Source organism: Rhodnius prolixus, unplaced genomic scaffold (assembly GCF_049639745.1).
Source record: "Rhodnius prolixus isolate KJV_2025 unplaced genomic scaffold, Rpr scaffold_19, whole genome shotgun sequence".
In the NCBI taxonomy this organism is placed as follows: domain Eukaryota; kingdom Metazoa; phylum Arthropoda; class Insecta; order Hemiptera; family Reduviidae; genus Rhodnius; species Rhodnius prolixus.
This window is the reverse complement of record NW_027411584.1, coordinates 76,473-100,790: the sequence shown is the minus strand read 5'-3', so window position 1 is coordinate 100,790 and position 24,318 is coordinate 76,473. Positions and strand designations below refer to the sequence as shown.

General features: G+C 31.4%; 4 protein-coding genes across 6 annotated transcripts; 3 read left to right on the top strand and 1 right to left on the bottom strand.

Moving 5' to 3' along the window:
• Positions 1-39: 39 nt before the first annotated feature.
• LOC141448296 (palmitoyltransferase ZDHHC7-like) lies at positions 40-7,680 on the top strand. The gene is made up of 5 exons (XM_074116572.1): positions 40-339; positions 428-567; positions 1,476-1,608; positions 1,692-1,850; positions 2,704-7,680. The coding sequence occupies exons 1-5, from the start codon at positions 221-223 to the stop codon at positions 2,927-2,929; spliced, it is 777 nt and encodes a 258-aa protein (XP_073972673.1). The 5' UTR covers positions 40-220; the 3' UTR covers positions 2,930-7,680.
• A 147-nt stretch (positions 7,681-7,827) lies between these two features.
• On the bottom strand, positions 7,828-10,273 carry Polr2I (RNA polymerase II subunit RpII15). The gene is made up of 5 exons (XM_074116574.1): positions 10,049-10,273; positions 9,547-9,601; positions 9,261-9,334; positions 9,054-9,180; positions 7,828-8,097 (listed from the first exon to the last, which is right to left on the bottom strand). The coding sequence occupies exons 1-5, from the start codon at positions 10,117-10,119 to the stop codon at positions 8,035-8,037; spliced, it is 390 nt and encodes a 129-aa protein (XP_073972675.1). The 5' UTR covers positions 10,120-10,273; the 3' UTR covers positions 7,828-8,034.
• Positions 10,274-10,423: 150 nt separating this feature from the next.
• l(2)dtl (WD40 domain-containing protein denticleless) lies at positions 10,424-24,292 on the top strand. 3 transcript variants are annotated; one of them, XR_012454937.1, is made up of 11 exons: positions 10,424-10,676; positions 11,606-11,824; positions 11,922-12,110; positions 13,040-13,168; positions 13,260-13,383; positions 17,304-17,509; positions 20,315-20,517; positions 20,600-20,777; positions 20,871-21,059; positions 21,137-21,263; positions 21,836-21,974. XR_012454937.1 is itself a non-coding variant. In XM_074116571.1 (10 exons), exons 1-10 carry the CDS (start codon positions 10,634-10,636, stop codon positions 22,150-22,152), a joined length of 1,794 nt encoding a protein of 597 aa, XP_073972672.1. In that variant the 5' UTR covers positions 10,424-10,633; the 3' UTR covers positions 22,153-24,292. The 3 variants fall into 3 exon arrangements, 2 of the variants coding, with proteins under 2 accessions (XP_073972672.1, XP_073972671.1); XM_074116571.1 differs by lacking the exon at positions 21,137-21,263 and having other exon boundaries at positions 11,925-12,110; positions 21,836-24,292; XM_074116570.1 differs by lacking the exon at positions 21,137-21,263 and having other exon boundaries at positions 21,836-24,292.
• Positions 15,162-16,567, top strand: Sgt1 (suppressor of G2 allele of skp1). Its single transcript, XM_074116573.1, has one exon. It carries the CDS (start codon positions 15,777-15,779, stop codon positions 16,359-16,361), a length of 585 nt encoding a protein of 194 aa, XP_073972674.1. The 5' UTR covers positions 15,162-15,776; the 3' UTR covers positions 16,362-16,567.
• Positions 24,293-24,318: the final 26 nt, after the last annotated feature.

Sequence of the window (24,318 nt, the reverse complement as noted above, 5' to 3'; positions counted from 1 at the left end):
TATTGTCGTAAAATTTATTTCACCAAAACTTTTAACAAACTTCGTCCCCTTAGATTAAGTTGCCAATGTAATAAATGGATAAACAAACTAAAAGAAAAATGAAATTCAAAAGTTGGAGGGAAACATAGCAAACAGCTGTCTCTTAATTCAATATGTGAATGCGTGTTGTGAAAGTTCGAATACTGAAGTTATGGGGTGATCTGTTTGTAGTAATAAAGAAATGTCATTCTTTGTGAAGGATCCTTGTGGACTTATATGTATTGTATTGACTTATGTTGCAGTGTTTTATGCAGATTATGTTGTCGTAAGATGGGTTATCTTGCAGACTATGCAGGACAGGTATTTGAAACTTATTTTACTTGCAGGTTCAAGGGGCTATGTTGATATTCAAATATTACATTAGTTAGATTCTCTTTTAATATTTCAGTTTATGGGCACCTTTTCATGCAGTCCTTTTCAACACAGTGATATTTTTGGTATCATTTTCACATTTAAGAGCAATGTGTTCGGATCCTGGTGCAGTTCCTTTGCCGCAAAGTAGAATGGATTTCTCTGATTTTCATTCAGGTTTGTTACTGGTTTAATTAATTTAATTTAATTAACAGGAGATAGTTTTAACATCAATGTTAGTTAATGATTGAATTGTACAAGACATGAAACAAATTCTCGAAATATATCCCAAATAACTCTTACTTTCTTTTTCTTGCAATTCTTGAAGTTTTAAGTAACTAATTCAAACTTTACTAAAATGTGATTAACAAAGTTCTTCTTATCCTTTATTCTCACTTTGTAGTGACGTAATCTTGAGATAGATTAGACCACTCTTCATTCAGGGTTTCTTCGTGCTTAACTAAGGTTTTAGGATACCGTGCTGACCGAATAATGGTCCCTGAATCTGAAACAGGATTTAGATATGGAAACTGGCACTGCTTACTAGTTATTTGTTTCTGCTCCAGAAATCGACAGGCATTGTTACCTTCCAAAATGAAACTTTGCCTAAAGTAAATATCACAGGATAGAGAAACTTACAAGATATAATGCTATCAAATCATCTCTCTCCAATTACATAACCAGTTCTATTTCTTTGGGGTGTATGAAATACCTACCCTAGCGATTGTTCGGGTAGGTTCCATCATATCCACATGAAATCCTTTTTTTAGCCATATACGCAGTCTGTTATATCAATCTGATCGGAATATCGACTTCAATTTTTCGGTCCTGCTCGCTCAACTACTATCAAGAGGCCCTCCCGTATGGATACAAACCTAAGTAGCCAGGATCTAACTCTAAAATCTAACTGCTGTTATCACTTTGTGACACCACCACAATTACGGAAATTAAGGTAGAAGTTTAGGCTTTAAAGGGACAGCCATTGTGCGTTTTAATTTAAAAAATTTCCAGAAACTAATATAAAACAAGAGTAAACTACATATTAACTATATATAATTAAAAAACATGTAATATTATTTAAACAGGATCCGACGCTACACTTATTCAACACGAAGATTGGACAGTATGCACACGATGTGAAACCTACAGACCTCCGAGAGCACATCACTGTCGCATCTGTAAAAGATGTATACGACGAATGGACCATCACTGTCCGTGGTATTTTTATTCATTCTTTCCCTCTACTTTCATTGTATTTATTCAATTGGGTGATTATATAATTTTTTTTTCTGAATTTATAGGATAAATAATTGCGTTGGAGAAAGGAACCAAAAATTCTTTATACAGTTCCTAGTTTGTGTCGGCATACTTTCGGCTTATGCATTAATTTTAGTGATAATGTCTTGGGTCCAAGCATGCCCTGGATGCAGTAATGAAATAACAGTTAAACAATCCAGAATGTAAGTTTTTTAATTATAAGTATCATAATTTTGTTTTAACTTTACCATGTTAAAGATTTCAACAGTATCAGTTTTAACTCCTTGGTGGTATGCTGTAAAAAAGAGTATTATTCTGTCATTAGTGCTTAATATATTTAAAGGCTCCTAAGCCTAAAGTATAGGTTTTCCTCTGTTGAAGTATCAATTCATTTAAGTCCTTCACACGGATTTCGAAGATATTGTGCTAACAAAATCATCATCTTTTCCTGACAAAAAAAAAAGAAAAATTTATAGCGATTATTCGATTCCAGATCCAAGTAGAAGGCACGTACGTGCTTGCTCAGGATGTAGGAGAAAACTCGGGTAGCTTAATTACTCCTTTTTAATTCTAATTAAAGAAAAACAGGGGCGATTAGTTTACCAACTAATGTTCAATGTGCCAGACACCAAAATATTCAAAACAATATTAAATTTTGTATGACTAAAAGAAAGTAGTGGTCTAAAACTAACTAGCAAAGCATTCATAGGATAATTAAAAGGCTGGGCGTTAAGAACAACAATTTCGTTGGGCAAAATCGCCTATGTACCACCTATGGACGGTACTTTCCATGAATGATAAGGTATTTATCATTACACTTCCACTTGGATGGCATCATCAACTTATTTTCGCAAAAAATAGACTGAGGAGGCTTTTAAATTTGTATCCTTCATGTACTTTTTACCTAACGACCATTTCTATTCCTGCTTATGAGGATTTAGGAAATCTCAATACTTGAATCCCTAGTGAAATACAATAGAATAAACACAGGACTGTAACTATAATATATAAACACCTTCCAGTAATAGTAATTACTTTTTTTTTCTAATTTTCTAGAATACATTGTATAATCTTAGTAATGGAGAGCAGTCTATTTGGTATATTTGTTTTGGCGATTCTATACGATCAGCTTGAAGCGATAGCCAACGACGAAACAACTATTGAACAAGGAGCAAGAGGAAGTGTACCCATACATAAGCTTATAATGAGTCAGGTTTGTCGCCTTCCTTGCTATAGCGGCGTTGCATCCGTTAGAACTACACTTAATGCTCATTCTGTTTAATATTTTTTAACACAGAAACAGGAAAGAATTGATATTTGTACATAACATTAATACATATATAAAAAAGAAAATCTAGTGAAAAAAAAAATTCAATTATATAGTCCTATTACTGAATTAATAAACCAAAAATCATTCATCCTCGAATTACTCTTCCATCAAAAAAAAAAAAAAGAACTAAAAAATGGTATTATTTTCATATATTTTGCGCTATAAAAGTTTTTGTTAAAACGCTTTCGGATTATTTTTTTAAATATATTAGGAACCTACTTTTTCTGCGAGGTTCTTAGTATGTTGCCGTGGACTAAAAATAAGTTTATCACAGAACACAACCACACAAATATTTATTGATCATTGTGTGTTTCTATTACAAATTTAAAAGTAGTATTTTCATACTTTTTAAGCTTACCTACATTGACAAAATTTAATGTGAGAAATATGTATACAGTATAAACATTTTTGCTTGAAATTTCTTAAGTAACGTAAGTTTTGAATTTTTGAGTATAGTGGTACTTTTGCTTTATAAATTAGAATTCATAATTTTCTAGCTACTTTAGATCTTATAGCAAATTTGTTTTTATTTGTTTGGTTTTATACAAATGTACAACAAGATGAAATTTGAATCTGAAATGGGAGGGGCAAAGTGGGGCCAATGTGAATGTAACCCAATGGAATCGGATCTGTAGTAACAATGCGCCTATTAAGCATTGTTTTAGAGCATAACAGCTACCCCAATACTCGCCAAGGCGTCTGCAACTCCATCTTTTCCACTCAGTGGAAACGTTTGGTGAAAATTCCAACTTGAGGTACCTCCCTCTTACTTCCCTACCCCGTAAAGAGTTGTTTCTTCCCTCAGTGAGCTAAATCTACAAACACAGCTACCAACTAGACCTAAAACGTCGCATTTTTCTGAATTCATCCGCCACCTAAATCTAGATCCATAAAAAGTTCGTCAGACTCTTCTCATGCCAATTCCATTGCCCAAACCAATTCCACTCACAAACCTGTATATACTCTGTATATTAGAGCTGCTAATCTCGGTGAGCGGACTGCACTCAGTACCAAATTAGCCTAGAATTGATTTTATTAAGCCTTAAGACTTAGGACTTGCTTTTCGAAAGAAATCCTCCGGACTTAATTTTTTTTTTAAAGATCTGCTTGCCACAGTAACAGCCACTACCTCCGCTGGAAAACTGTGGCACACTGTCCTAGCCCAATCCCAAATATTAAGCCTTTCAACGCCCAATACCAGTTCCAAGTCATTACTTGGAATTAAAGCGTGTATATTTGTGACAAAACTACCTAGCCGACGTAGTTGGTTTTAGATCGGCAATTATTACTAAAGTTATGGGCGTTGGAACCATACGGTTCGCTCCTCTTGCAAGAGACGGTTTCCGTACTTACCATACATCTTATGTCTAGGTCCTCCCGTTAAAAATTAAAGATAGCTTCTCAATTCTTCGCAATCATTTACTCTAAGAAGGTATTTTCTTCATTTTAAGGTTACCTTATTCTTAATCTTGATTATAGTGCTTCTCACTTTACTGGTTAACTAAAACAACAACAAAAAAAAAAAGTTTTGTTCAAGTTTATAATTGTTATTTTTATTTTAAATTTAAATGTTTTTGTTATTGTTACTTCGGAGAAATACTTCAGAAATAAAGCAAATTACATTTGTTAATTTGCTGTACTACACCTCTTTGATTGCTTTAAGTTTTATCTATTGAAAAAGTCACTTTGGACCATTGAAAAACTGAAATGTCACCCCTGTTATCATTAAACAACGGGACCACTGAGTAAAATACTAGCATGTACAATTATCCTTGAAAAAACAAAAGAAATTTTTAAAATCTATGATACTTTTTTATGCTTTCAATAAATCATCTTTTTTTTCTTTCTCATGTAAGAAGTTTAAACGAAAATTGTAGATTATATACTTTTAATGGAATCTTGTAGTTAAATTTTTGCGTTAAATATTACTTCAAGATATTTTAGATTATATATACATATATTGCAAAATTATAATAAATGTTATAAGTTTAGCTATGTATATATTTTTCACTCATTTGTGGTTTGTGTTGTCAGTATTATTTTATTTTTTGTATATTAATGATTTTATTTATTTTTATATAGTTTTTTTTTTACATTTAATATATTTTATTTTGGTGTTTTATGTATATTATATGCCAAAGAGATTTTGTTAGGTTCAAAACCATAATTTATTCCTTGTTTGTTAAAGATAATTTTCTATTTAACTATAATTTAAATGAAATTGTAATTATAAAGAAGCTTTAATCAAAATAAAGCTTTAATGTATGCTCATGTTTAAATTCTTAAACTTTAGTTGCTTTGGAAAGCTATCCCGTGCTTATAGTGTTTTCTACATTTATGGCTGAATTGTTTTCAAAAAAATTCTTTTGCATGAGCCCTTTAATAATAATAATAATATGTAAAGTACCTAGATATCTCTGGAAAATGTTTGAGTAGAACATCGAGAATCCTGTAGTTTAGATGTTATCTTCTGACATTCTGGGGGTGCCGGAAATCCGAACACCGGCTCTCCTTTCTTCTCTAGGGAGCTTGGTTCCCTTAATATTAAAAAGCCATCTGAATATTTAGAAATGAGTTTGTGTTGGCTCAGGGAATGGTTGTCCCCAGCTTCCCTCTTATTCTGGGTATTCTCGGTGAGAGAGTAAATTTTCCAGACGTGAAAGCGTATATTTACTTAGCATCTGTCCAGTTACTTTAAATTAATGAGAGAGGGATTTTTTTTTTTTTGAAAAACTAGAGTAAGGCATTGAATATCTAGAGCGGTTATTCCACTGACGGCTCCCCTTTTCGTCCTGGAACTTCTCGAAAGAACTTAAGACTTGTGGGCTCTATAGGAAAGTGTAGTGTTGTCCCCTAACAAAAAATAAAATACAACTATAAACTACATCAATAATTAAACTAAATTCTATTGTTTTTTACCTTTCTTCCCTTATTTTGTCTGAGTTAAATAATCCCCTACAAAAACATCGTTTACAAAAGTTAAAATAATAAAAGCTAGAGATAATGAGTTAAATTAAATTTTTCCTTGTTCACCAAAGTGATTCTCTTTTCTTTAATTCATTCCATTAGTAATATCCATGTAATTGTTAAACGTAAAACTGTTAACATTTTTTTATCTTCACTAACATTCCAACACTTTAAATAACAATCTTGCCGATACATGAATTTGAAAAATATAGCCATATTCAAACATCTTTAGGATAACAAAATTTTCTAAGAAAGAAATTTGTTTAAATTGCTAAGGCGTTAGAGAATCAACTGATTTTTTTTCAAATCTTTACCAAAAAAATAATTGGCAAAAAACTTTTATCATAACAATTTATCATAAATATTTGTTATATTATTATTATTTTTTTTTTTGTAGGATTTTTCAAATATATTTTTTCCTTTACTCCAATCAAGAATTTTTTTTGTTTAAATAAAGTGTGATATTTCTTGCCAATAAAAATTAAAAATAATAATTTGATGTGGAATAAGCTTGCCTGCTATTTTTGTTTGTGTAGGTCTAAATTAATGTAGTTGTAATTATTTAATAAGTAGTTTAAAACCAAAAAATAATATAAATTCGCTTAATGATATAGGATTTTTTTTGGACATAGTTCATGAAATTTTGATTTGATTTCAGCTTATGATAATAACCAGTCAAGTGAGACTAATTTTTATTTATTTATTGATGATGAAGAGTTGGAGATATATCACATTACGGTGATTGCATTTTCACCGAAAATCTTATATTTTAAAAATTTGTGAACACGAAAAATAATTTGTTTTTTTAAATTTTTGTCTGTACATATATCTGAGCGTGTGAACAAGAATATCTCAAAAACTAAAAGCTTAACGTGAAAGCTTTCCGTTTTATTAGAGAAAGCTGCTATATTGTTAGGCATATATATAAAATATATAAATATTTTAATAATTTGACAACCGGAATCTAAGATTTCCAGAAAATAACTTGCAAAAAAAAGTTTATTTAAAAACTGCAAATCTAAACGCTATTTTTTTTATTTTTTATTTAAATTAAGTTATTATTTCATAATGATGAGAGTAAGAGAACTTCGAGTGAAATTGTTCACCTGATTTTTTTAAATTAGAGTTAAACTTCTAAAATCAATTTTATCTTAGTACGTGTACATAAAACTTAAAGAAAAACTCTTTAGTTCCAATCACGCTTTATAAATATTTATTTTGAATTGCCAGTTTAGTTTAAATTTAAAAAAAAAAAATTGTTAAGAGATTTCTTTTTATATTTGCTTAATCTTATAAAATCGTCGACAGACTAAAATAAACAATCAAGAGAGACCAAAAAAACGAAAACAAAATGGAACAATCAATTCAAAAAATAAATTTCATCTACATATAAATACATATCATTTTTTTTTTACTTTTAAAAATACACAAAAAAAAAATATCTAAATGATTTTAAAATAATATTTTTAAGTAAATGACAATATAATAATAATTTCTATTATTGTGTTAACTTTTATTTAATGTGCTCAATTTTTGTTCTATTTAGTTTATACAAATAATAAATAAATGGAATATATGTATATATTTTAAGTTAAAAATTCAGTATTTTGGCGTAAAATAAAGCATAAAAAAATGAAAACCAATGCATTTGCTATGTGTTACATATCAATATTAAGAATTTAATAATAACTAAAGTAAATTTAATAATAATTTATAAAATATACACTGTTCTTATATGCTTTTATTTCATTTTACCTTTAATAATCTGAATATATTATTGAGAAAGATGTAACATAATAACAGCAATTTTTAGTTGAACAATTCCTCTCAAATACATTTTTTTTTTTTCATGTATCATAAAACGAGAAAGATCTATGAAGGGATTGAAAACATAAGCTTTCAACATTTAGTGTATTTGCTGCAAGAGGCAATGTTAACCTCTAAGAAAAAATTATTACTTTACAGCCTTATATAATCAAAAGAGAGAAAAAAAATATTACATTTGCATTAAAAAACTTACAATCTTAAGATATATGTTTACAAAAGAAAATCACCTGAGGAATCGGAAAAAAAATAGCCATCTTTGTAATTTATTCTGTCCATCGATGGGTGCAATGTTGATTCGTGCAGACGTAGTACAGTCGCATTTCTTCCTATATAAAAAAACAGAATTGTCTAAAATCAATTACAGAATATTGTTTGCATGTTAAGTTATGATTCTATACTCTCAATGTAAGACAATTTGCACATCAACTGCAAAAAAAAAAGAGGTATTTAGTCCCTCCTCCTACCATAATAACAGTTTGCGAAGCATAAGATGACCCCTTAAAGCTTTTATTAGAGAAAATGGAAAAGTATAAGGGGCGGAAAATGCTCTTAGAACAGTAATAAGACTGTGGAAGACAGCGGATATATTTAAAAAACCTACATGAAAAGATTAAATGCAAGATACTGACTGCGTAAACATCAGTTACCTCGCTACTGGAGAGCTCAGGACGGGAATAGTACTATAATAATTTTATAATTCATTAGTCAAGTACCAAAGAGTTGTCAAGAATGAAGAGTATTCATGCGACTTTAAAGACAACAATATTTGTGTAATTCTAGCAAAGTTAGATAAAGGGCTCGAGAAAGAACAATAATGATACTGAATTATTCAACAAATCTATCAAACCAGTCTTAATAATTAAACTGAGGAGGATGGAAAACAATTCTCCAAAACGGAATCTATTACCTAATAAACGAGCTAGAGCATTGATGGCAGTGCCAATTACTGGGCCAAGTTCTAATAAAGCAATTCATTGGTTCATTGAAGTTGACTTCATTCTTAAATAGGGATTTCATATATTTCCAAAGAGAGAACTAATCACGAATATTAGGAGAAAACAGAACAAATCCTACTATTTTACGCAGAAGATGTAGCGAAAATAATTTATAGGTTTTCAAAGCATTAAAACTGGCAGTACAGGATTAGAATTGTTAACGTAGCAGAATCATTTACTGCCTTTAATTGGAAGGTTAAAATCAACTTTCTTCGTACGCTTATTTATGTGTGTTTCAAAATATGAAGTTGAAATTTGGAATCTGATTTAATTATATTAACACTTACTTCAGCTCTTCTTGTTTGTGCCTGAAAGAATACTGCCTCTCGGTGATTACATTTCGGACAAGGATGCTGTTCAGTTCGCGGCAAAGTTGGGTCTGATATGACATCTGATACTATATGAGTTAACTCGCTAAAAAAAAAAAGTCATGAAACAATATATCTAAATTTGGGATTAAATTAAAATATTATCCTTATAACTGATTTACTTACTCAATTTCGTGCATAATTTTGTTGACATAGATGCAGTTACTATCTGCTAACTGTTTGTAATCACAATTTCTACACTAAAAATTTAAAATAAAACTTTAATGTAATAATTTTAATTCAATAATAATAAAAATTATGTGGTAATAGATTACATATAAATAAATATATTTTTTTTTTTTTTGTGTTACACTGACAGGGTAGCAACTTCAGCCGGAAATTTAGTAAAAGACTAATTTAGGAAGCAAAATTTCATGAGCGAAAATATATTTGATTAAGTTTCTTTACTTACAGCATATAATAATACTTTGTTTTCTTTATCTTCTTTAGGGTAAAGCATGTTATTGCTGCAACGGAAGAAACAATGAAAAAATTTAATTATAAACGATGAGTACAGCCTCCTTTTTCTTTTTTGTAAATAATAACTGTCTAACACTTTACATAGGAAAGAAAAATAACAATTTAAGCCCAATATCGTACTAATATTATCACATTCACATAAATGAAAAAAACTTTTCACATTTGTGTCAAGATATTGCTCGGAGATATTATTCAAAGATGTATAACTGGAATTGGCTATGCGTTTCTTCTGCTAATAATGAGGTTACTCATACATAAAAAATAGTTCATGCATTAAGAAATCAAGATATCCAAGAACATTGGATCAGAAAATAAGAGCATAATTAAACTAAAGAACATAGTAAAGTTGGTAATGGCATCCACGAATTTCTCTAATAAGTATTAAAAAAACACATTAGTTCTTGTAATTAAAAAACAAATCAAATCCTACATACCACTCTTGACAAAACCTTATGCCAACAAATCCAGGTCCATCATCATGTGTATCATATCCACTGATAGGCATGTTTTAAAAGTAATATAAAAAGGATCAACTCACAAATTTTTCTGCCTAAAAAGCACGAAATGGCCGTGGAAAAAGAAAAAATACCACAAACTGTACACAGTCACTGTAGAGCAGATTTGTGATGGGAAGTTCTAATAGTACAGGTTATTTTAAACTTCCCAAGTTCACCATGTTTTCATAATATGGCGGCACTAAAAAATAGTATCTGCCTTTAATATTAAAAAGCCATGTATTTAAATTAATCATCAAACATATCATTCCTTTTACTATATTCCCATATTTTGTATTGAATATTAAAAATTAACCACTTAATAAAGTGATTTTATAGTTTTTAGGAATGGATTAGTTAATTGAGAAGGTTTTTAGCGCGTTCAGTTCCCGCCTGAGTTGCATGGAGTTCAAGTTTTGTTTTTGACGTATGGCACCAAAGTGTCGTGAATTTTATAAGAAAACCTATTACACTAATTATTTTTATTAAACGTTGTTTTGAGAATCTTTAAATACTGAAACAAGGATGAATATAGTGCATCTAATTGATCAGCTTAGACTGGGTTACGGTAAATAAACTTTTTATTTTCATTAGCTAAATTATAAAAGTTTTTAGAGATCTAATTTATTAGAATACCATTTGTTTTAGAATAGAAAGATTACTATTAGTCATCATAATATTTTTAGATTTATCAGATTTTTAGAACCTAAACTTTTGACATATGTTTTCAGAACCTGTTGAATAAGTAGTAAAGCTATGTTTAAAGTCATACGAATAATTTTGGTTAAATATTTCTTAGTTTCTCTTCCATTTAATTCTAAAAGAAAGTTAACATAAATAAATATATCTTAAGGAAAAGGCCCGTTTTTTGCTATCCCTGTTTCAGAGGGTATTATTGTAGGCACATTACGAGCCTCGTTTTCTACCTTCTTAATTAATTGTTGCAACTTATTTAATTCTCACTAATATTATATAGGGAATTAAACAGAAGTCACTGAAATATAAGACATTCTTTAACTTTCCTTCAGGTGTGCTATAGAATGAATTTTTGTAAAAAAACAAACAAAAAATTTATCAGTTTTATGTGAGATGGGTATATTAAGTCAAAAGAAAACCGTTAGAACAGTTTTTTGGAGAATATAAAACTAAATCTATTCAGTGAAGTAGTTTTTCTGGTTAGCTGTTTTGTCTTCTAGAGAAACTACGACCCAATATCAAATTTATATTTTCTGTTTTTTAATTATTCTGACCCATTTGGAAAAAAAGTTTCGTTCTCTGTATTCCTCAACACTTGTAGTACATCCGATTTTGAAAACTCAAAACAGAAACTCTGCACTATCGCAATACTTTCTAGTACGTGGGAAAGAGTAAGAGATATCTAATCGAAAATGATTATGATCAAAAAAATTTTTATTTTTTTTCACTGTACCAAAATCATTATCCATTTATTTGAGCTTTTGAATCTATATGTAAATGTCTTAAATCATAACTGTTTAGGTGTCCGCACGCAAGAAGATTTGGCCTACACAAAACTGAAATGTCAAGAAAAGGATGTTTTCGTTATGTTTGACGAAGAAGATTTGTGGTGCCCATTATTTACGGCACGTTTTTGTGCAATACCAAATAGGCATAATTTATTGGCTTTAGCAAATGAAGATGGCAAATTATTAATTCATGATGTAAATAAATCATATAAAGATACGTCCAGTACACCAGGTTCGTAAATCTTTCATAAATTTTGCTGAATGAAAAAACAAAAAAAACAAATGGAAGTAATTTATAATTAAATAAATTGATTATAATTATTTTTCAGCAGCACAAGCACATAATAATGCAATATTTGATTTTGCTTGGAGTAATTTCGAAATGAATATTTTAACCGCTTCTGGTGACCATACATGCTGTTTATGGGATGTTGCAGAAAGTGTTATCAAACCGATATCTTGTTTTCAAGGGCATACCCGTAGCGTAAAAACCATTGCTAAACCACCTGAGGAACGCTGTAAGTATTTAAATCAAATCAAACTTAAAACTTTTCATTTCAAATGGCCCGATTATATTCTTGAAACCGGCGTCTCCAATACAAGTTGAAGAGTGCCGGCTAAAATTAAGAACTTGTGCTCCTCAGTTGATCAGACATAGACTCATAACTGGGCGAAAATCATGACAGAGGCAACGATACTTAAGATCTTTGGTTTTAACGTCAATGATTCAGTTTCAAACCGATTGTGAGCGAAATGCAGATATTTATATAAAGAAGGTAAAGAGGAGTGTAATTCTCTACCCTCTCCTTCAAAGAGAATTTCATAGAGGTGGAACACTGAACTTGATGATCCTCACTTCATTTGCTTTCTCTTATGAGAGGATTAACAATTTGGGTCTTACGTACTATTCGGTGCAACAGTCATTGGAGTACGACCTGGACCTCCTCAATAAGTTTTCCCCATTTGTTTCGATTTGAGGCCTTAAGGCGCCATCTGCTCACCTTTTACCTTTTACTCAATCCATCTCCAGTATTTTTGTTCCCCATAGTCTCACTGTTTTGTGGCAACTAGAGCAATTTTTTTACTTACCGCAGAAGGGTTCAGGGCCAATAGTTAAACTTAAGATCAACTTTTTTTGTCTTTTTGTCCTGTTGGTGCAATTAATTCCTCTGGACGTTGGCCACGCAATTCTTTGCACAATCCATCAATTTTTAATTCTGATTTACATGGACCAACATCAACGTTTTTGAGATTAGGAGCCTGATTTAAATAATTCCTCATCCTATTAACTGTAGAGCACATGAGGTAAACCCATGAAATATAGCTTCAGGTTTGAATTCAGTATAATGTAAAGTTGTTATATGAAACTGTACATTTTGGTAAACCATTTCTCTTTCTTTGGCCAAAAATTCAGCTTTTGAATTTAAATTAAAATTCATGATTTTAGGTATATTTGCGACAGGCGGACGCGATGGCCTTATTATTTGTTGGGATACAAGAACTAATAATGGAGATCCCCATGTTAGGCCAGACATTATCATCAGATATCCTCACATCAAACCGACTAATCCTATTGGTTTGTTCTAATAAATATTAAACGTTCTTTAAAAATTCAAGCGCAATAGATGTGTGATTTATGTTATTTTATTTATTTTTGGCAATTTTAGAAACGTCTGCCAAAAAAAAAGTTAAGAAAATTCTTAATAAAAGCGGCCAAGCCAATCATGACAGTATTACTGGACTTATTTTTCAAGATAATCACACTCTTATTTCATGTTCAGCTGGAGATGGGTATGTTTACTTGAATTTTATAGCCATAATTTATTTCAAAGTTTTATAATAATAATATTAATGTTTCTAATGTAGAAATGATTTATATGCAAGTAGTAATGTTTCCAAAAAAATAATGTTCTTTTGGATTTCATTTACCTGAACGTAATTTTTTCTTAGTACATATTATTCCTTACTTTTTCATGCTTATAAATTCTTTAGGATTTCCTTCCAGTGGCCTATTTCGGTTCTATTTCTTTATTAAGAATCGAAAAACTCACCGTCAATTGTTACAATCCAGAATTTTACATAAGTAACAGTGAAAGAAGAACAGAAATAATCTCTCTTGAGATCTTACCCTTATCTGCGGCAGCTGTGGCAACAGCAGCAGCATCGAGAGGCCTCCTAGAGCTTTTTTCCACCTCTCATGATTCACTGACCCATCTCCGCACCAATCCGCCTCTCCTTTAGCCAGAAAGCCTTGTCCTGGACTAGCATGAGCGTTTCTATTTTGGCAACATTAACAGTTTTCGCGATTTGATTTCCCCGGGAACCGGTTCCACCACCAGCTAAGCTGCGTTTTCATTATCTCTCTTCTCTTCAAGAAGAGCTCTTACTTTATCACTATCTCACTTTTTAGTTACATTCCTAACTCTTCTCTCCTAGTCTTGCCCATTCCTCAAATAGTACATCTGTACCGCTTGAAGTTGGTTTTTTAGGTTCATTATTAGGATCCAAAACTCATGAGTATGAAAATGGGTACGAATCTGTTGAATAAAAAGCTACTTTGCGTGCTAGGATACTTTCTTATCCATCTCCTTGGGTTCTGAAAAACCCAAATGATCTGGCTCTCAGAACAGATTACTGTTTTCAAAAAATTTCATTGATCCTGTTTTGTGTGTGATGTTAATCCGATATTAATCGTTCGATTGTTTCTGTTATATTCATTACTACTATGAGCTTTTTTTAAACATTTTACTTCATACTAAAGGAAAAGGGTTGCAGGTCACAGTTATTGAAGCTACGTGTTCAATGTGAAATCGAAGGGAATTTGTCGTTTTATCAGTAAGGTGCGAAAGTTCCAAGTCTGCAATAGTGGTGACGCGATCTTACCAGAAAAAAAAGGTATAGAGCTGTAGAATCAAAATGAACCACAAGTACTCGTGATGTAGAACTGACAGTGTATAAAGATAAGGTTCCTATTTACACCTAGAAAATGTAAAAATGAAATTTGGGATAGTGCTGTTTCAACTTTCACCTCAAAAGCAAACCAAATGATAGGCGGGCACTTTGTCAGCTTTTCATTAAAAGAGAAAAACATCTAATAAACATTTCAAACGGCATTTTCGATTGATACCAGATAAAAATTTGGAAAAAAATCCAGAAGTGAATTTCTTGGTACTCTGAAGAGGTTATTCACCAAGAATTTTTCACCGAAGAACAATCCATGAATTTTTATAGATACAATGTCCGTTATCCGGTTGGATACATTGGTTCCTGAAAGTTTACGCAGGGATACTTGCTTCCGAGACTGAAGAAGAAAAATTAAATTTGTCTATGTATTTCTTTTTTTCTACCCTAATAAAGATCTGACTCATCCTTTTGCACCATCCGTTTATTGCGGTCTTGTCACACTTCTTTTGAAGGAGAGAAAATTTAATAACCATAAATGAAATTGGAGTGCTTTTTCCTTCAAACTATGTAGTAACAGAAATTCAGTAAAAGGATGGCGTGCCACAGGCAACTATAAAGGACGTAAAAATAAAAAAATCAGTATTTAATAATGAGTAATTTTTTTAAAATATACATTATTGTAGCAAGATTTTTTTTTTTTAAATAACCGCTATCAAATGAAAAATTAGACATGAATAACCTGAAAACTCGAGTATTAAGCTGCAGATTTTCCAGATATATTTTTAAAAAAGTTGATTTACTTTTTCCCCAATTTTATGAACATATTATTCAATTTAAGTTAAAAACTACTTTTAAATGTTGCATTTAAATGTTATGTTAATACAATGGATTCTATCAATTTTGAACTAGAGAATTTTTAAACCATGGAACATTCTAGAATCTGTTTACATATGTACATAGATTTTGTTAAAAAAGTTGGTTGTGATATTTACCTAAAAAATCACCCTAATTTGATCAATTAATTGCTCGTTTTGTTTATTGGTAAATTATAATATGAAATTCATAGAATATTGCATGCTTAAGAAGTTTCAAAGTGAAGCGTTTTATTTTTTCAAACTAACATAACCTGCAATTAGAAACCTCCATCGTTTGCAAAGTGTACTCCAGCCGTTGTTGTATTTACGATTTGTTCTATCAGGTTATATGCTGTTTTCATCACCTTCAATAGATTGTTAACATTCGTTAAGTTTTTGAGTTTTATCATTATATAGTAACAAAATATGGAAGAAAACCCATCTGGCGACGGAGCCTCTCAACCTCAAACGCCTCTGCCGTATAAACTAGATTGGTATCAAACTGAAACACAAGTTGTTTTGACCGTACTAGCGAAAAATGTGGAGAGTGACAAATTGAAAATAACTTTTACCAACAGTGAAATAAGCATGCTTTTGGCTTTCAAAGATGGAACTGTTATAGATAGAAATATACATTTGGAGAATAGTGTAGTTGGTGAAAGATGTGCATATAAAATTTTTCCAACTAAGATTGAAATGAGGCTTCCAAAATTACAAGGAGTTCATTGGGTGAAATTAGAATCAGAAGAAGTACAAATATCGAAACCAGTACGTAATTGGGATAAAGTTGTTTCTGAAATTGAAGATGATAAATTAGAAGGTGAAGCTGTTTTGAATTCTTTATTTCAAAAGATATATGCTGAAGGTTCGGATGAAGTTAAAAAAGCTATGAATAAGTCGTTTTTGGAATCTGGTGGCACTGAATTGAATACCAACTGGGATGCTGTGTCTAAAGGAAAAGTTTCTATTAAACCTCCTGAAGGCATGGAGTGGCGAACTTGGGACAAATAAGTAAAATTATTGTTCTTTTTTGAAATTGTATTTAAAATGAATCGCGCTAATCATGAGATTTGGAATGTTCTCTTTTTTTGTTAATACTGTCTGATCTTCATTTAAAATAAAAATATTTAATGCTCGTACCTCTTTCTTATTTGATTTATTTATGGTAACAATGTAGAATAATCATGGAAGTTTCAGTAATATATTATTTTTTTTAATAGCGTATACTTTTTTTCCTTTCCAATATTATTTATAGTAATGAAGTATGCAGAATTTTAAAAATTTAAAATGAGCATGAATCACTTGGCACTCAATGGGACCGTAATAATGTAAACATTTATGATTTTATTTCCATACGTAGTAATACTCAAAAAATAAATTACTGTTTATCGCCCATTATTAGAAATTGTAATAGTCAAAAATTTGAATTTTTTGGGGGTCATTTAAGAGGCAAGAAATAATTGTCCCCTTCAAACTCTGAAAGTAAACGAAGTTCAGAATTTTACTGTGTCATGAAAAACTTTATTTTAGCTGGATTCTAAGTGAGAGTAAGCCTGAGTGTGTGTTTTTCAAGTGTATCAAGTAAGTTGCTGAAATATATAGTTTTGAAACATTTAACATTATTTATTCAATTTAAATTAAATTTCTACTAATTACTTTATTCAGCGTTATAGAAAGAACATTAAGAATTGGTAGCTTTATGTAATTTCCTAGGAGGAGCGTTTCAGAAACGTTTTCCTTGGCCCAATTTTGTGAACATCAGTTAATTTTGGGTATAACCAATTCACCAACAGTAAATAATTGATAATATATTGATTGCTTTAATGTATTAATAAAATCATCGATAAAGTTTAGGGAATTTTTCACCACAGCGCCCCAAATAAAAATATTTCTTTTTGTTTAAACTAGTGAATAATCTCGTACCGTAAAAATTTATATATTTTTTAATTACAGATTACTTAAAGTATGGGACATGAGGAAAACTTACACTCAATATAAACGCTTACCATTGGCTAAATATGAAATGCAACATCCGGGCGATTCAGCACGTATAGGTTTTACTAATTTGGCGATTAGCCCATGTAAATTGAAACTTTACGCTAGTTGTGTGGACAATTCTGTATACTGTTATAACATCGGAACTTACAGTAACAAACCTAGTAAGTTAGCAAAGATTAATATGATTATAACGTCTGCTTATTAGATCAGTGAAAGAAGTCTTTTATGAAGTTAATTACTTTTGGCAATGAATTTCAGGACATTAATTTCAATTATCTAATATAATTCGATTTCCTCTCTACTACCATTTGTGACAGGTGACAAAACTGTTACATTTATTTTTTGTTAATGCCCGGATATCTTCCGTTCTCTAATTTGTTATGAATAGGAAACTCGCATTTTTCTAATTTTCATACATCGCGGCATGAAAGTATTGCTCCAACGATGGCTCTGATATGACGTAGGGTTGTGCTAAGTGAGTAGAGTCAGATCTATGTTGGATGAAGGTTATACTCCATTAAAGTTACTATCAGGTGGTGACAAAGGCAGTATCTGCCTTCTTGATTAAGTAGCTGATTTCTATTTTCAATTTAAAAATATAACCCACAACTTTCTCATATTTAAAATTCTTGCTTTTTGATAGAGTTCTATCGCAACATAATCAACTTCCCGAATCTATTAATAATAAACGTAATTAGTCAAAATAAAGGACTGGAACGCAACTAAAAATTAGACAAACGTACAGAAGACTGCGTATGCTGATTAAAGCTAGACAAGACTTTTAATAAAAGCCGTCTATCTCTTAGGCAGCTGCACTTGTCCAGTGATTAAACTACTGGCAGCTCTGAAACCTCAATGCTCTATATTCTTATACATATGTACACTGGGCCAAAAAAGTCTGTGAACACTAACCTAAATTTTATTACTTTTATCATTATCTTAGTAGAAACTTCTTTTATTTTCAAATGAAATATACTATTCGATAGAGGGAAACCTGGGCTTTTCATTTTATATTCAATCTTTTATTTTTGTTCAACAGGAATATCACAATTAAATGTTTAACAAAACAACACTTCAAACGAATGCAAAAAAAGTCTGTGAACACTTTGCAAACATAAATCATTCTTACACATTGTACGTGTATTATAAATTTTAAAAACTTGTCGGACCTCCTTTGTTCCTAATCACTTCCAACAAGCGAGCTTTCATCGATCCTACTAATTTTGTGGTCGTCAATGTTGGAATTTTATCCCATTCTTCTAAAATAGCGTTTTTTAATTGTTCACGGTTTCTTATTTCTCTTTTATTTATTTGGCGGCTGATTTCATCCCACAAATGTTCAATTGGGTTAAGGTATGGCGATTGTGGAGGGGTGTTTAGGCGCCGGGGTGTATTATATGAAAACCATTCCCGAGTTTTTAGTCCGGTATGTTTCGGGTCATTGTCTTGTTGGAAGACAAACGTTCCTTCCAACCCTAATTTTTTTGAACTTTCTCTTAAATTGCGTCTTAATATATCTACATACACATATTGGTCCATCTTACCATTAATTAGATCTAACTTGCCCACTCCTTTAGCACTCATGCACCTCCACACCTGAATGTTGTCTCCCCCATGCTTAAAAGTTGGCTTTATATTTTTCATTTTCATAGCTTCATTCTTTTTTCACCACACTTTTTGTCGTCCATCAGACCCACAAACATTGAATTTCGACTCATCTGAAAAGATTACGGTTTCCCAGAAACTAGAAGGCTTAGAAACATATTCTTTCGCGAAATCCAATCGGCGCTTACGATTTATTTTATTGATAAAAGGTTTTTTCCTTGGGACTCGACCGCAATAATCGTATTCATGTAATTTATTTCTAATTGGCTGAGGTGTTACGCTTACACCATAACCACTTGATAATTCTTGACTGATTTTTTGAGCGCTTTTCCTGGGTTCTTCTCGAACAGACTTCAGAATTTGCCGTTTATGAAAGGAATTAAGTTTTGGTGGCCGTCCACTGCGTGGCCTACTAATCACATTTCTGTACTTTTCGTACTTTTTAATTATATTATGCACCGTTGAAGGGTTTTTTTGAACTATCTTCCCTATTTCTCGAATACTTTTTCTTTCATTTCGCAACCTCACAATAAGTTCACGAATTGGTCTGGGAACTTCCATATTAGTGGTTAAATATATACTAATTAGATTATTTATTCAAAAAACTGACTGTTGTGGTTTCTACAATACAATAGAGAACTTTGAAACTTTATTCAATCGTTTTTCTGTTAGTTATCTTAATGTTTTTACACATTTATACAGCTGTTCACAGACTTTTTTTGCATTCGTTTGGGGTGTTGTTTTGTTAAACATTTAATTGTGATATTCCTGTTGAACAAAAATAAAAGATTGAATATAAAATGAAAAGCCCAGGTTTCCCTCTATCGAATAGTATATTTCATTTGGAAATAAAAAAGTTTCTACTAAGATAATGATAAAAGTAATAAAATTTAGGTTAGTGTTCACAGACTTTTTTGGCCCAGTGTATATGTACTGAACAACCCCTACAGGTATCAACGATAAATACTTACCTACGTAAGATTGTAATGAACAAGCGTGAGTTTTCAAAACAAAAACAAAAAAAAATGAATATCGTGTTGGGAACGATGTTACCGTATTTTCGGAATCAGCTAACCTAGAGGAAATAAACGCAATAAAAGACTTTTTATAGACAGGATAACCTTCTTGAAACCAATTGCAATAAGATTTATTAAAATCAAACTTGTTTTTCACGCTGTCAGAATCACTGAAACATGATAACTAAAAACAAAATTCTGATCTGCGACAAGTGAACAATAGCTGTACTAAGTTATGCCTGAAAAATAGGCAAGTTACTATTCTATCAGCATCCTAGAACTCTTATTAATTGCAATGTTCTTCACTTAATGATAGTTTTGATTAATAACTTATTACTCTTTTAGTCAAAACATACCGCGGTCATTCAGTTGGAAGTTACTACATAAAAAATACAGTGAGCCCTTGTGGAAAGTATATAGCAAGTGGATCTAGTGACGATAAAGCTTACATATGGTCCTTATCTGAACCCAGTCGCCCTCTTGTTACTTTAAATGGACATGCTGCCGAAGTTACTTGTATTGATTGGTGCAGCTACGGAGAACTCAAGGTTTTATTAAAAAATAAAATATTTCTTTAAGCGTTTTTGTGTGAAAGAAAATAATTATTAATTTCTTAATGTAATTTTCTAGTTAGTCACTTGTTCTGATGATGCTAGCTATAGAATATGGAAAGTAAGTTCTGGAGATGATAGTGCATCCGATTTAGCACAAACGTACAAAGGTTTTGCTGTAACCGCAGACAATGACAACGTGAATGTTGCATCACGTGGATTGAAAAGAATGTACTTTCAGACATCATATTTTAGAGGTAATGAAGTGAAGATTTTGTTTTTTCTATTTGTATATTTCACAAGTCTGGGAATATGATTTAGACTTAAATATTTATTATTATCATTCCTAGATGAAATTACATCTCCCATAATGATTAATGGAGAAAATAATGATCCTAACCGTCAAGAATTAGGACCTCTACTATCCTCTCCAGAAGTAACAAAGAGAAAACGTAAACGAGTTCACTGTATACCATCTATAGCTTCTTCAGCTCCTCAGTCACCAGGAACTAGTACTTCATCTGCGCCTCAGTCACCTGGTACTAAATTAATTTTTATTATGAAATTCTTGTGACTTATTCGAGTAACTTCTTCCCGTGATGCTACTCCTTTTCAGGACTTTACATTTTTTACCTGACCTGGGCCTTCTCACTTTGGATCCAATCTACATTTCTTCTACACTGCCTATGACTTCAGAAGGTCTTCTTTCCTATCCTAAAGCCTCTTGAGTCTGTGTCGTACTCGTAAGTTTTCTACAAGGGTGAAACAGAAGTCTTTGCGGTTTCAGTTTTTTACTTTAATAATGATTAAAAATAATACCAATTTATTCTTTGAAGCGCTCAATATTCTTTGGAATTGGGGCTTCACAGGAAAAAGAAATATGGCCTTTTGCTAATGCTTAAAATTACTTGAATCTTGTATAGTGATTGGCTACAAATATACATGGTTGTGCTAGCAATCTAACGTAGAAATTAATCGCTATTCCACTGATCCTTACTAAAAAATCTTGTAATAGAGAATTGTCACACTTAAAGAATTCTATGAAGTTGTTAGACTTGAGAAACATTTGCTTTAATAATTCGGGTAGGGGAATAGATGAACAGTATATAAAAATAAAAAGCCCAAGAAATTGCTCAAACTATTGTGGATTGCTTACCTGCAAAAGCAAATGATGCAAATTACCTGTGAACTTGTGTTCTCGAGAGTTTAGTCCTTGATCTATCATCTTGAAGAAGCCTAATTAGCCACTATTTAACCACAAGTTAGTTTAGTATATAGGTTAATTTATATCTTTTGTTAAATCTTATTGTTGCAGATTCTTCAAAATTATTAGTTGACTTACCTAATTATGTCATTGATGGTAAATGTCCACATAATTACTGCAGCCATCATCGTACTAGAGAACGTGATACCCAAGAAATGGACTGGTTGACTAAACTGCGTAAAACTTCTTCACCAAACAGTACAACCGCGCCTGTTGGTTCCCGTCGACGTAGATCTATATCTGCCCGGCCCGGTGGTCACAACAGCCCACGTGGAAATCTACTTAATTATTTTAGAATCTCTTCCCGACAACAAACACATTGTGGTGCAGGTTTTTCTAGTACGGATTGTACAGAAACTGAGCCGTAAATAACTATTGTTATATGAATTGAATGTGTAAACGTTTTAATCAATTTTGAGTGCCCAAAGTTCATAGGGGAGGAAAAAAAATCTGGCTGTGCTTTTAGAAATAAGTTATTCGTATAGTTCTTGCTAATAATATTGAAGATTCAGTAATTATTTCTAATGTTTAGTAGGGTTATTAATTTTAGACATTAAAGAATTTAACTTTTTTGTTTCTGAGTTATATATGTTCTAAATATGAATGTGGTAATATCAGTATGCCGTCTTCATTGCATGCGTAACATTTCTGCATTGCTAGAACTGCATGGTGTAACGTCTGCAGTTGCGAAAGAACTTTTCCGCCAAAGATCTCTATTAACCCTAACCTTCCTTTAAGCTGTTCCTATGGTTTGCTCCTTCAGATTTTCCGTACTCTTCCCCTAACCAAAATCAAAAACTCAGTTTGTAGTTAATGTTAGTTCAAAAACAAACTTCATATTCAAATTTTTTTAAAAAAGATTTAGTTTAAAGTTTTAGGGGTAATGAATTTGAAGTTCCTTTATTTTGTAAATTATTATGTATGTAATTTTTATTTTTTTAAATACAATGGAAGCTTTCGGTATGTATATCTAGTCGTAGAATGCTTTTTTTTTTGTTTTTTAAGAAAGAAGCTTTTTATTTTGTTACATAAAAGCCTCATTGCATGTTTGTGTATATATTATATATCCTACATAACTGGCTGTCCAATTTGTATTGGTTTTAAAAAATATGAATAATTAAAAAATAATATTGTAACACTTGGTATAAGACAAGTCAGTGTTTTTCATTAAAAAAATGTAAAAAAGTAAATTGTTAACTTAATTATTAAGCTTGTAATAATTGTCAGGCCTCCATTTTGTATAAATTGATGCCATCATCTGCTAGCCAAATATTTGATCATTCTACACTAGAAGACTCTCTTGGGAGATAAAAATTCAAATAATGTTTTTACCAGGAGCGCGTTGTAGATAGAGTTATTAATCACAGAATGCGTGATTTGGGCTGAAATCTAACTAGTTAATTACCCTTCTCTTTAAAGGGTAATTTTTGTTTTGTCCAAAACAACGTGCTTCCTAACTAAACTTAGTGGAGTTCGGGTGTAATCATGGTCAGTGATCAGCAAAAACTGACTGACCCTGTGTTTTGCCCCCATTCGTTGCGTAATTTTTTCTCTTTTCGGAGCACCAGATATAAGCTTTTTGATCAGACCAAATTCCTGCTGGGTTTCAGCGACGGATCGTGGAACTTCAATCATTTCTACCTGACAGTTACCCCTCTGCTCAGCCCTATCCAGCAAATATCTATCTGGAACAATTCCTTGGACGTCCTCTTTTTCCATCTGAGTAGTGTCCCAGCCTAAGCACTTCTTTGGCCAAGTTTCTTCTACCATGTGTTGCAAATGACCACAACAAAAAACTAAGTTTTGAATAGGCCCTTTTGACTGCGTATTCATCTCCCTGATTCAGATTTCAATTATCAAACGTTGCGCCCAGGAGATGACGGTTACCTGAGTTGGTAATGCATGGTTCACTATTAGTACCCTCCTGTACCAACTTACTACATTCGAGGACCATATCGCCCTGCTTAAATTTTATGAACCAAACATCAGTAACCTGCGTAGAAACTGTTTCTTCCCCCACAACTTCATTAATGAAGGAAGCGGCATGATTTTTGTTTTGTCTTTGTTTAAGTAACGACGTAAAATCTTCCGAATTTCTATTCAGTGGGGTAATTTTTTGTAATTCAACTGATCTTTTCAAAAGCTGTACATAAAACTGAAAGATGGAGGTTACGAGATGAACAAAAAGTACAGGCTTATTGTTATACCTTAATAATATGAGAAGAATAATTGTAATTTAATAGAATTTTATTAATTGTACAAAAAAAAAGTTATATTTTTGAACTAAAGTAGGATTTAAATTAGGATAAATATGCTTTTGGCGCCAAAGCTTAATGCATTAAAATGATGTTTAAAATTACGTAAAAAATGTATCTTTCTTTAAATTAAACCCTTTAGATTAATTTTGTAAAATAGTTCTTTTTTATTTTTTGAAAATATTTAAAATTATTTAATTTTGAATTTCCAATTGTATAGTTGATGCATTAATAAAAAAGATGTTTTAATGTTTTTAGTACAGTACTATTACCTACCTC